Source organism: Oncorhynchus gorbuscha, linkage group LG11 (genome assembly GCF_021184085.1).
Source record: "Oncorhynchus gorbuscha isolate QuinsamMale2020 ecotype Even-year linkage group LG11, OgorEven_v1.0, whole genome shotgun sequence".
NCBI lineage: Eukaryota > Metazoa > Chordata > Actinopteri > Salmoniformes > Salmonidae > Oncorhynchus > Oncorhynchus gorbuscha.
Window position 1 is genome coordinate 816,967 of NC_060183.1, and position 12,514 is coordinate 829,480.

The 12,514-nt window shown below is 46.4% G+C and overlaps 1 protein-coding gene across 5 annotated transcripts in view; it reads left to right on the forward strand.

Moving 5' to 3' along the window:
• The window catches only part of LOC124048028 (signal-induced proliferation-associated 1-like protein 2), a 393,892-nt gene that overhangs the window by 251,616 nt on the left and 129,762 nt on the right, over window positions 1–12,514 (forward strand). For all 5 annotated transcript variants that reach the window (XM_046368394.1, XM_046368390.1, XM_046368391.1 and 2 more), the window contains exon 13: window positions 10,366–10,644. In XM_046368394.1, coding sequence (XP_046224350.1) covers window positions 10,366–10,644 — 279 coding nt within the window. The remainder of the gene's footprint in view (window positions 1–10,365; window positions 10,645–12,514) is intronic.

A 12,514-nucleotide genomic window follows, 5' to 3' on the forward strand; every position in this document is an offset into this window, starting at 1 on the left:
AGTGGTGGGTGGTATAAGGTGCTTTAGTGACAAAACGGATGGCACTGTGATAGACTGCATCCAGTTTGCTGAGTAGAGTGTTGGAAGCCATTTTGTAGATGACATCGCCAAAGTCGAGGATCGGTAGGATAGTCAGTTGTACTAGGGTAAGCTTGGCAGCGTGAGTGAAGGAGGCTTTGTTGCGGAATAGAAAGCCGACTCTTGATTTGATTTTCGATTGGAGATGTTTGATGTGAGTCTGGAAGGAGAGTTTGCAGTCTAGCCAGACACCTAGGTACTTATAGATGTCCACATATTCAAGGTCGGAACCATCCAGGGTGGTGATGCTAGTCGGGCATGCGGGTGCAGGCAGCGATCGGTTGAAAAGCATGCATTTGGTTTTACTCGCGTTTAAGAGCAGTTGGAGGCCACGGAAGGAGTGCTGTATGGCATTGAAGCTCGTTTGGAGGTTAGATAGCACAGTGTCCAATGACGGGCCAAAAGTATATAGAATGGTGTCGTCTGCGTAGAGGTGGATCAGGGAATCGCCCGCAGCAAGAGCAACATCATTGATATATACAGAGAAAAGAGTCGGCCCGAGAATTGAACCCTGTGGCACCCCCATAGAGACTTGCCAGAGGACCGGACAGCATGCCCTCCGATTTGACACACTGAACTCTGTCTGCAAAGTAATTGGTGAACCAGGCAAGGCAGTCATCTGAAAAACCGAGGCTGTTGAGTCTGTCGATAAGAATATGGTGATTGACAGAGTCGAAAGCCTTGGCGAGGTCGATGAAGACGGCTGCACAGTACTGTCTTTTATCGATGGCGGTTATGATATCGTTTAGTACCTTGAGTGTGGCTGAGGTGCACCCGTGACCGGCTCGGAAACCAGATTGCACAGCGGAGAAGGTACGGTGGGATTCGAGATGGTCAGTGACCTGTCTGTTGACTTGGCTTTCGAAGACCTTAGATAGGCAGGGCAGGATGGATATAGGTCTGTAACAGTTTGGGTCCAGGGTGTCTCCCCCTTTGAAGAGGGGGATGACTGCGGCAGCTTTCCAATCCTTGGGGATCTCAGACGATATGAAAGAGAGGTTGAACAGGCTGGTAATAGGGGTTGCGACAATGGCGGCAGATAGTTTCAGAAATAGCGGGTCCAGATTGTCAAGCCCAGCTGATTTGTACGGGTCCAGGTTTTGCAGCTCTTTCAGAACATCTGCTATCTGGATTTGGGTAAAGGAGAACCTGGAGAGGCTTGGGTGAGGAGCTACGGGGGGGGCGGAGCTGTTGGCCGAGGTTGGAGTAGCCAGGCGGAAGGCATGGCCAGCCGTTGAGAAGTGCTTATTGAAGTTTTCAATAATCATGGATTTATCGGTGGTGACCGTGTTACCTAGCCTCAGTGCAGTGGGCAGCTGGGAGGAGGTGCTCTTGTTCTCCATGGACTTCACAGTGTCCCAGAACTTTTTGGAGTTGGAGCTACAGGATGCAAACTTCTGCCTGAAGAAGCTGGCCTTAGCTTTCCTGACTGACTGCGTGTATTGGTTCCTGACTTCCCTGAACAGTTGCATATCACGGGGGCTATTCGATGCTATTGCAGTCCGCCACAGGATGTTTTTGTGCTGGTCGAGGGCAGTCAGGTCTGGTCTACATAGAGCCATGACTACATGGAACTCTATTCCACAGTACTACATAGAGCCACGACTACATGGAACTCTATTCCACAGTACTACATAGAGCCATGACTACATGGAACTCTATTCCACAGTACTACATAGAGCCATGACTACATGGAACTCTATTCCACAGTACTACATAGAGCCATGACTACATGGAACTCTATTCCACAGCACTACATAGAGCCATGACTACATGGAACTCTATTCCACAGTACTACATAGAGCCATGACTACATGGAACTCTGTTCCACAGTACTACATAGAGCCATGACTACATGGAACTCTGTTCCACAGTACTACATAGAGACATGACTACATGGAACTCTATTCCACAGTACTACATAGAGCCATGACTACATGGAACTCTATTCCACAGTACTACATAGAGCCATGACTACATGGAACTCTATTCCACAGTACTACATAGAGCCATGACTACATGGAACTCTATTCCACAGTACTACATAGAGCCATGACATGATGCAAGCAATACAATTAGATAATAATAATAATAATAATAATAATAATAATAATAATAATATATGCCATTTAGCAGACGCTTTTATCCAAAGCGACTTACAGTCATGTGTGCATACATTCTACGTATGGGTGGTCCCGGGGATCGAACCCACTACCCTGGCGTTACAAGCGCCATGCTCTACCAACTGAGCTACAGAAGGATCCACGACAACATACGCACTATGTCTCCTCTCCCAGTGGTCTCTAGAGTAGTTAGCTGTAGTGGAACAGAGGGGAAATGTCTCCTCTCCCAGTGGTCTCCAGAGTAGTCAGCTGTAGTGGAACAGAGGGAAATGTCTCCTCTCCCAGTGGTCTCCAGAGTAGTCAGCTGTTGTGGAACAGAGGGAAATGTCTCCTCTCCCAGTGGTCTCCAGAGTAGTCAGCTGTAGTGGAACAGAGGGAAATGTCTCCTCTCCCAGTGGTCTCCAGAGTAGTCAGCTGTAGTGGAACAGAGGGAAATATCTCCTCTCCCAGTGGTCTCTAGAGTAGTCAGCTGTAGTGGAACAGAGGGGAAATGTCTCCTCTCCCAGTGGTCTCCAGAGTAGTCAGCTGTAGTGGAACAGAGGGAAATGTCTCCTCTCCCAGTGGTCTCTAGAGTAGTCAGCTGTAGTGGAACAGAGGGAAATATCTCCTCTCCCAGTGGTCTCCAGAGTAGTTAGCTGTAGTGGAACAGAGGGAAATATCCCCTCTCCCTCTCAGTGATGAAGATGCCCTTGACCCCTTTATGATGATCTCTGTCTAGTGATACGCCAAATATAAATAATTCTGATATGAAACAGGTGTTGTTGTTTTTTCCTTAGAGTACTTTACTAACCTCTGCCCCCCCCCATCCCTCCCTCCCTCCCGCCCTAGCTCCCTCCCTCCCTCATATTCCTGTTTGACCTTAAATTAATATACTTCTCCCTCCCTCCCTCCCTCCCTCCCTCCCTCCCTCCCTCCCTCCCTCCCTCCCTCCCTCCCTCCCTCCCTCCCTCCCTCCCTCCCTCCCTCCCTCCCTCCCTCCCTCATATTCCTGTTTGACCTTAAATTAATATACTTCTCTCTCTCTCTCTCTCTCTCTCTCTGTCTCTCTGTCTCTGTCTGTCTGTCTGTCTGTCTGTCTGTCTGTCTGTCTGTCTGTCTGTCTGTCTGTCTGTCTGTCTGTCTGTCTGTCTGTCTGTCTGTCTGTCTGTCTGTCTGTCTGTCTGTCTGTCTGTCTGTCTGTCTGTCTGTCTCTGTCTCTGTCTCTGTCTCTGTCTCTGTCTCTATCTTCATCTCTCTGTCTCTGTCTCTATCTCTGTCTCTATCTTCATCTCTCTCTGTCTGTCTGTCTCTGTCTCTATCTTTATCTGTCTCTGTCTCTGTCTCTGTCTCTGTCTCTGTCTCTGTCTCTGTCTCTGTCTCTGTCTCTATCTCTGTCTCTATCTCTGTCTCTATCTCTGTCTCTATCTTCATCTCTCTCTGTCTGTCTGTCTCTATCTCTGTCTCTATCTCTGTCTCTATCTTCATCTCTCTCTGTCTGTCTGTCTCTGTCTCTATCTTCATCTCTCTCTCTCTCTGTCTCTGTCTCTGTCTCTGTCTCTGTCTCTGTCTCTGTCTCTGTCTCTGTCTCTGTCTCTGTCTCTGTCTCTGTCTCTGTCTCTATCTTCATCTCTCTCTGTCTGTCTGTCTCTATCTTCATCTCTCTCTGTCTCTGTCTCTGTCTCTGTCTCTGTCTCTGTCTTTGTCTCTGTCTCTATCTTCATCTCTCTCTGTCTGTCTGTCTGTCTCTGTCTCTATCTTCATCTCTCTCTCTCTCTGTCTCTGTCTCTGTCTCTGTCTCTATCTCTATCTCTGTCTCTATCTTCATCTCTCTCTGTCTGTCTGTCTCTGTCTCTATCTTCATCTCTCTCTCTCTCTGTCTCTGTCTCTGTCTCTGTCTCTGTCTCTGTCTCTGTCTCTGTCTCTGTCTCTATCTCTGTCTCTATCTCTGTCTCTATCTTCATCTCTCTCTGTCTGTCTGTCTCTATCTCTGTCTCTATCTCTGTCTCTATCTCTGTCTTTATCTTCATCTCTCTCTCTCTCTCTCTCTGTCTCTGTCTCTGTCTCTATCTCTGTCTCTATCTTCTGTCTCTATCTTCATCTCTCTCTGTCTCTGTCTCTGTCTCTGTCTTCATCTGTCTCTGTCTCTGTCTCTGTCTCTGTCTCTGTCTCTGTCTCTGTCTCTATCTCTGTCTCTATCTTCATCTCTCTCTGTCTGTCTGTCTCTGTCTCTATCTTCATCTCTCTCTGTCTCTGTCTCTGTCTCTGTCTCTGTCTCTGTCTCTGTCTCTGTCCCTGTCTCTATCTTCATCTCTGTCTGTCTGTCTGTCTGTCTGTCTGTCTGTCTGTCTGTCTGTCTGTCTGTCTGTCTGTCTGTCTGTCTGTCTGTCTGTCTGTCTGTCTCTCTCTCTCTCTCTCTCTCTCTCTCTCTCTCTCTCTCTCTCTCTCTCTCTCTCTCTGTCTCTGTCTCTATCTTCATCTCTCTCTGTCTGTCTGTCTCTCTCTCTCTCTCTCTCTCTCTGTCTCTGTCTCTATCTTCATCTCTCTCTGTCTCTGTCTCTGTCTCTATCTTCATCTCTCTCTGTCTCTCTCTCTCTCTCTCTCTCTCTCTCTCTCTCTCTCTCTCTCTCTCTCTCTATCTCTGTCTGTCTCCCTCTCCCTCTGTCTCTCTCTCTCTCTCTCTCTCTCTCTCTCTCTCTCTCTCTCTCTCTCTCTCTCTCTCTCTCTATCTCTATCTCTATGTCTGTCTGTCTCTGTCTCTCTCTGTCTCTCTCTCTCTCTCTCTCTCTCTCTCTCTCTCTCTCTCTCTCTCTCTCTCTCTCTCTCTCTCTCTCTCTCTCTCTCTCTCTCTCTATCTCTATGTCTGTCTGTCTCTGTCTGTCTCTGTCTCTGTCTCTATCTCTCTGTCTCTCTCTCTCTCTCTCTCTCTGTCTCTCTCTCTCTCTCTCTCTCTCTGTCTATGTCTGTCTCTCTGTCTCTCTGTCTCTCTGTCTCTCTGTCTCTCTCTCTCTCTCTCTATCTCTCTATCTCTCTATCTCTCTATCTCTATGTCTGTCTGTCTGTCTCTGTCTCTCTCTCTCTCTCTCTCTCTCTCTCTCTCTCTCTCTCTCTCTATGTCTGTCTCCCTCTGTCTCTGTCTCTCTATCTCTATGTCTGTCTCTGTCTCTGTCTCTCTCTCTCTCTCTCTCTCTCTCTCTCTCTCTCTCTCTCTCTCTCTCTCTCTCTCTCTCTCTCTGTCTATGTCTGTCTGTCTGTCTGTCTCTCTCTCTCTCTCTCTCTCTCTCTCTCTCTCTCTCTCTCTCTCTCTCTCTCTCTGTCTCTCTCTCTCTCTCTCTCTCTCTCTCTCTCTCTCTCTATGTCTCTATGTCTGTCTCTCTCTCTCTCTCTCTCTCTCTCTCTCTCTCTCTCTCTCTCTCTCTCTCTCTCTCTCTATCTCTATGTCTCTCTCTCTCTCTCTCTCTCTCTCTCTCTCTATGTCTGTCTCCCTCTGTCTCTGTCTCTCTGTCTCTGTCTCTCTCTCTCTCGCAAGTTCATTATTATTTACATTGTCAAAGTATACATATCGAAAAATAAAAATATATATTTACATATAAAATATATATATATTTATATATAAATAAATGGTGGGACCAACAGCAATAATAATAGTAGTAGTGTACATGGGATTACCATTAACAACAACAACAATATTAATGAGAACAACAATACATTAAAGCAATGGTAGTGGACCAGTGTCAACATGACTGAGAAGACACATGACCTGGTAGTAGACCAGTGTCAACATGACTGAGAAGACACATGACCTGGTAGTAGACCAGTGTCAACATGACTGAGAAGACACAAGACCTGGTAGTAGACCAGTGTCAACATGACTGAGAAGACACATGACCTGGTAGTAGACCAGTGTCAACATGACTGAGAAGACACATGACCTGGTAGTGGACCAGTGTCAACATGACTGAGAAGACACATGACCTGGTAGTAGACCAGTGTCAACATGACTGAGAAGACACATGACCTGGTAGTAGACCAGTGTCAATATGACTGAGAAGACACATTACCTGGTAGTAGACCAGTGTCAACATGACTGAGAAGACACATGACCTGGTAGTAGACCAGTGTCAACATGACTGAGAAGACACATGACGTGGTAGTAGACCAGTGTCAACATGACTGAGAAGACACGTGACCTGGTATAAAAGACAAAACAAAACAAGATGGGAAATATTATTGACATTACTTTGCACTTTTCACTGGCTGTCCCTCAGGTTGTGGCAGGAGGACACATATTTGGCTGCCAAAACTGCACGTTTTGTCTTTTCACCCAATAAATATTTGATTTTATAGTTTCAAATTCTTTGTATTGAATTATAATTTTGGGAAAGAAATATTCTATAATATATGCCATTTAGCAGACGCTTTTATCCAAAGCGACTTACAGTCATGTGTGCATACATTCTACGTATGGGTGGTCCCGGGGATCGAACCCACTACCCTGGCGTTACAAGCGCCATGCTCTACCAACTGAGCTACACAGGACCTCTTACATCTGAGTATTTGTCACAGTGTAATAGGAAATGCAGCTCAGTCTCTACCTCTCCCCTGGAGCAGAGTGAGCACAGCCTGTCCTCTCTGGGCAGCCAGGTTTGTCTGTGATGACCGGTCTCTATAGCCAGACTGTCCTCTCTGGGCAGCCAGGTTTGTCTGTGACGACCGGTCTCTATAGCCAGACTGTCCTCTCTGGGCAGCCAGGTTTGTCTGTGACGACTGGTCTCTATTGCCAAAAATCAAATCAAATCAAATGTATTTATATAGCCCTTCGTACATCAGCTGATATCTCAAAGTGCTGTACAGAAACCCAGCCTAAAACCTCAAACAGCAAGCAATGCAGGTGTAGAAGCACGGTGGCTAGGAAAAACTCCCTAGAAAGGCCAAAACCTAGGAAGAAACCTAGAGAGGAACCAGGCTATGTGGGGTGGCCAGTCCTCTTCTGGCTGTGCCGGGTGGAGATTATAACAGAACATGACCAGCATGTTCAAATAATAATAAGGCAGAACAGTTGAAACTGGAGCAGCAGCATGGCCAGGTGGACTGGGGACAGCAAGGAGTCATCATTTCAGGTAGTCCTGGGGCATGGTCCTAGGGCTCAGGTCCTCCGAGAGAGAGAAAGAAAGAGAGAATTAGAGAACGCACACTTCGATTCACACAGGACACCAAATAGGACAGGAGATGTACTCCAGATATAACAAACTGACCCTAGCCCCCGACACATAAACTACTGCAGCATAAATACTGGAGGCTGAGACATAAATACTGGAGGCTGAGACATAAATACTGGAGGCTGTTTTGTGATGATTTGGTTGGGTCAGATTTTCTGAGTGCTGTCCTGAGGCTCTATGGGATTGTTTGGGTTGGTGAACTGAGCCTCAGAACCAGCTGGCTGAGTGGACTATTTTTTAATCTCTTGACATTGTAGAGCTGTGTTGTTTTTAGATGGTTGTAAAATTTGATGGCTCTTTTTACTATTTGAATGAGTAGGGGGTATTGACCCAATTCTGCTCTACATGCGTTATCTGGAGTTTTTCTTTGCACTTGCAATACAGTCTTGCAAAACTCTGCATGCAGTATTTCGATTGGATGTTTGTTCCATTTGGTAAATTCATTATTAGAGACTGGATCCCGTAGTTCACTGCCACATAGAGCAATTGGTTCTATAACTGATTGAACATTTTTGAGACAGATTCTAATTGGAATTTTGATTTTGATGTCCCTTTTAATGGCATAGAATGCTCTTCTTGCTTTGTCTCTCAGCTCATTCACAGCCATGTGAAAGCTACCTGTGTTGCAGATATGTAGTCCTAGATATGTGTAGTTTTTGGTGTGTTCTAATAGAACTGTGTCCAAATGTAATTATATTTGTTTATTATTTTCCGGACATTTTTTTTGGAATATCATTATATATATTTATTTAGGTAATGGTCAGAACCCAGGTCTGGTTAACGGTCAGAGCCCAGGTCTGGTTAACGGTCAGAGCCCAGGTCTGGTTAACGGTCAGAACCCAGGTCTGGTTAACGGTCAGAACCCAGGTCTGGTTAACGGTCAGAACCCAGGTCTGGTTAACGGTCAGACAGAACCTGTGGTTAACGGTCAGAACCCAGGTCTGGTTAACGGTCAGAACCCAGGTCTGGTTAACGGTCAAAGCCCAGGTCTGACAGAACCTGTGGTTAACGGTCAGAGTCCAGGTCTGGTTAACGGTCAAAGCCCAGGTCTGGTTATCGGTCAGAGCCCAGGTCTGACAGAACCTGTGGTTAACGGTCAGAGCCCAGTCTCTGACAGAACCTGTGGTTAACGGTCAGAGTCCAGGTCAGACAGAACCTGTGGTTAACGGTCAGAACCCAGGTCTGACAGAACCTGTGGTTAACGGTCAGAACCCAGGTCTGGTTATCGGTCAGAGCCCAGGTCAGACAGAACCTGTGGTTAACGACAGAACCTGTGGTTAACGGTCAGAACCCAGGTCTGGTTAACGGTCAAAGCCCAGGTCTGGTTATCGGTCAGAGCCCAGGTCTGACAGAACCTGTGGTTAACGGTCAAAGTCCAGGTCTGACAGAACCTGTGGTTAACGGTCAGAGCCCAGGTCTGGTTAACGGTCAAAGCCCAGGTCTGGTTAACGGTCAGAGCCCAGGTCTGACAGAACCTGTGGTTAACGGTCAGAACCCAGGTCTGGTTAACGGTCAAAGCCCAGGTCTGGTTATCGGTCAGAGCCCAGGTCTGACAGAACCTGTGGTTAACGGTCAAAGTCCAGGTCTGACAGAACCTGTGGTTAACGGTCAGAGCCCAGGTCTGGTTAACGGTCAAAGCCCAGGTCTGGTTAACGGTCAGAGCCCAGGTCAGACAGAACCTGTGGTTAACGGTCAGAACCCAGGTCTGGTTAACGGTCAAAGCCCAGGTCTGGTTATCGGTCAGAGCCCAGGTCTGGTTAATGGTCAAAGCCCAGGTCTGGTTAACGGTCAGAGCCCAGGTCTGACAGAACCTGTGGTTAACGGTCAAAGCCCAGGTCTGACAGAACCTGTGGTTAACGGTCAGAGTCCAGGTCAGACAGAACCTGTGGTTAACGGTCAGAACCCAGGAATGACAGAACCTGTGGTTAACGGTCAGAGCCCAGGTCTGACAGAACCTGTGGTTAACGGTCAGAGTCCAGGTCAGACAGAACCTGTGGTTAACGGTCAGAACCCAGGTCTGACAGAACCTGTGGTTAACGGTCAGAGCCCAGGTCTGACAGAACCTGTGGTTAACGGTCAGAGTCCAGGTCTGACAGAACCTGTGGTTAACGGTCAGAGTCCAGGTCTGACAGAACCTGTGGTTAACGGTCAGAGCCCAGGTCTGACAGAACCTGTGGTTAACGGTCAAAGCCCAGGTCTGACAGAACCTGTGGTTAACGGTCAGAGCCCAGGTCTGACAGAACCTGTGGTTAACGGTCATTGCCCAGGTCAGACAGAACCTGTGGTTAACGGTCAGAGCCCAGGTCTGACAGAACCTGTGGTTAACGGTCAGAGCCCAGGTGAGCCCAGGTCTGACAGAACCTGTGGTTAACGGTCAGAACCCAGGTCTGACAGAACCTGTGGTTAATGGTCAGAGCCCAGGTCTGACAGAACCTGTGGAGACGATCTAGGTGCTAATGTAACCCCCCTTTAGTGGGAGACAGCAGCACCAGGTCATCTGTCTACTGCAGACCCTCCTTAGTGGGAGACAGCAGCACCAGGTCATCTGTCTACAGCAGACCCTCCTTAGTGGGAGACAGCAGCACCAGGTCATCTGTCTACAGCAGACCCTCCTTAGTGGGAGAAAGCAGCACCAGGTCATCTGTCTACAGCAGACACTTGATTTCAGTGCTGTGTAGGGTGATACCAGGTGCTGCCGATTCTTCTAATGTTCTTGCCAATTCATTAATGTAGATGTTAAATAGTGTTGGACTTATTGGGCAGCCCTGTTTCACTCCCCGTCCTTGAGTCTCTCTCTCTCTCTCTCTCTCTCTCTCTCTCTCTCTCTCTCTCTCTCTCTCTCTCTCTCTCTCTCTCTCTCTCTCTCTCTCTCTCTCTCTCTCTCTCTCTCTCTCTCTCTCTCTCTCTCTCTCTCTCTCTCTCTCTCTCTCTCTCTCTCTCTCTCTCTCTCTCTCTCTCTCTCTCTCTAGGGGATGTTCTGAGCTGTACCGTATCCCAATGGTAGAGTATAAATTGGACAGTGAGGGGACGCCATGTGAGTACAAGACCCCATTTAGACGAAACACCACCTGGCACAGGGTACCCACGTCAGCAGGTCAGCCGTCCAATCCCAACACCCGGTGCTCCCCCACCCAGAGACACCCCGACCGGGCAAGCAGAGACAGGATGGGACAGCAGGTCCTTCAGCAGGGACAGACTGCTATCCCACGATCCACCTCCTTCGATAGAAAGCTGCCAGATGGATCCAGGTAAGGACCTGAGCACCTGGACAAACCTTACAATGTGTTTATCCTGTTCTCACACTCTTTATCTCTTTCTCTTTCTCCTTTCTCTCTCTCTCTCTCTCTCTCTCTCTCTCTCTCTCGCTCTCGCTCTCTCGCTCTCTCTGTTTCGCTTAACTCTCTTTCCTTCTCTCTCGCTCTCGCTCTCTCTCTTTCGCTTAACTCTCTTTCCTTCTCTCTTTCTCTCTCTCTCTCTCTCTCTCTCTCTCTCTCTCTCTCTGTCTCTCGCTTTCTGTCGCACCCACTCTTTTACTCTCACGATCACAATTTATCTCTCTCTCTCTCACACACACACAATCAGTCTCTCACAATCTCAATCATTCTCCTTATCTCTCCTCCCCATCTCTCAATTCAATTCAAGGGGTTTTATTGGCATGGGAAACACATGTTGACATTGCTAAAGCAAGTGAGGTAGATAATATTCAAAAGTGAAATAAACAATCGAAATTCACAGTAAACATTAAAACTCCTTAGAGCTGCAATCCCGTTAACGGGATCGATGTGACAGCAGCCAGTGAAATTCAAAACAACAGAAATAATTAATAATTAAAATTCCTCAAACATACTGTACATGTATCTTATAACGTTTTAAAGGTAATCTTGTTGTTAATCCCATCACAGTGTCCGATTTCATATAGGCTTTACAGCGAAAGCTCCACAAACGATTACGTTAGGTCACCACCAAGCCACAGAAAAGCCATTTTTCCAGACAAAGATAGGAGTCACAAAAGGCACAAATACAGATTAAATTAATCACTAACCTTTGATGAACTTCATCAGATGACACTCATAGGACTTCATGTTACACAATACATGTATGTTTTGTTTGATAAAGTTCATATTTATATAAAAAAAATCTGAGTTTACATTGGCGCATTACATTCAGTAGTACCAAAAATATCCAGTGATTTTGCAGAGAGCCACATCAACTTACAGAAATACTCATCATAAATGTTGATGAAAATACACGTGTTACACATGGAATTATAGCTATACTTCTCTTACCTTTGATGATCTTCATCAGAATGCACTCCCAGGAATCCTAGTTCCACAATAAATGTTTGATTTGTTCGATAATGTCCAGTATTTACTTTTGTTAGGGCTTTAGGTACACAAATCCAAACGCTCGTGCAGGTCCAGCCGAACGTCGGACGAAAACATTAAAAAGTTATATTACAGGTTGTAGAAACATTTCAAACTAAGTATAGAAATAATCTTTAGGATGTTTTTATCATAGATCTTCAATAACATTCCAACCGGAGAATTCCATTGTCTGTAGAAAAGCCATGGAACGCAGGTCGCTATCATGTGAAATGCGCATGGCCAGGACCTGGCTCTCTGCCAGACCACTGACTCAAAGAGCTCACATCCTGCCCCACATCACAGTAGAAGCCTCATTCAAGTTTCTAAAGACGGTTGACATCTAGTGGAAGCCTTAGGAAGTGCAACATAACCAATATCCCACTGTGTATTCGATAGGGGCTGGGTTGAAAATCGACCAACCTCAGATTTCCCACTTCCTGTTTGGATTTCTCTCAGGGTTTTGCCTGCTAAATAAGTTATGTTATACTCACAGACATCATTCAAACAGTTTTAGAAACTTCAGAGTGTTTTCTATCCAATACTAATAATAATATGCATATATTAGCAACTGGGACTGAGGAGCAAGCCGTTTACTCTGGGAACCTCTGTGCACCGTTCATCCAAGCTCTTCAATACTGCCCCTCCATAAGAAGTTTAAACATACAGAAGTTTCAAAAGAATAAAGACATTACAAATGTCATATTATGTATATATACAGGGTTGTAACGATGTACAAATGGTTAAAGTACAAAAG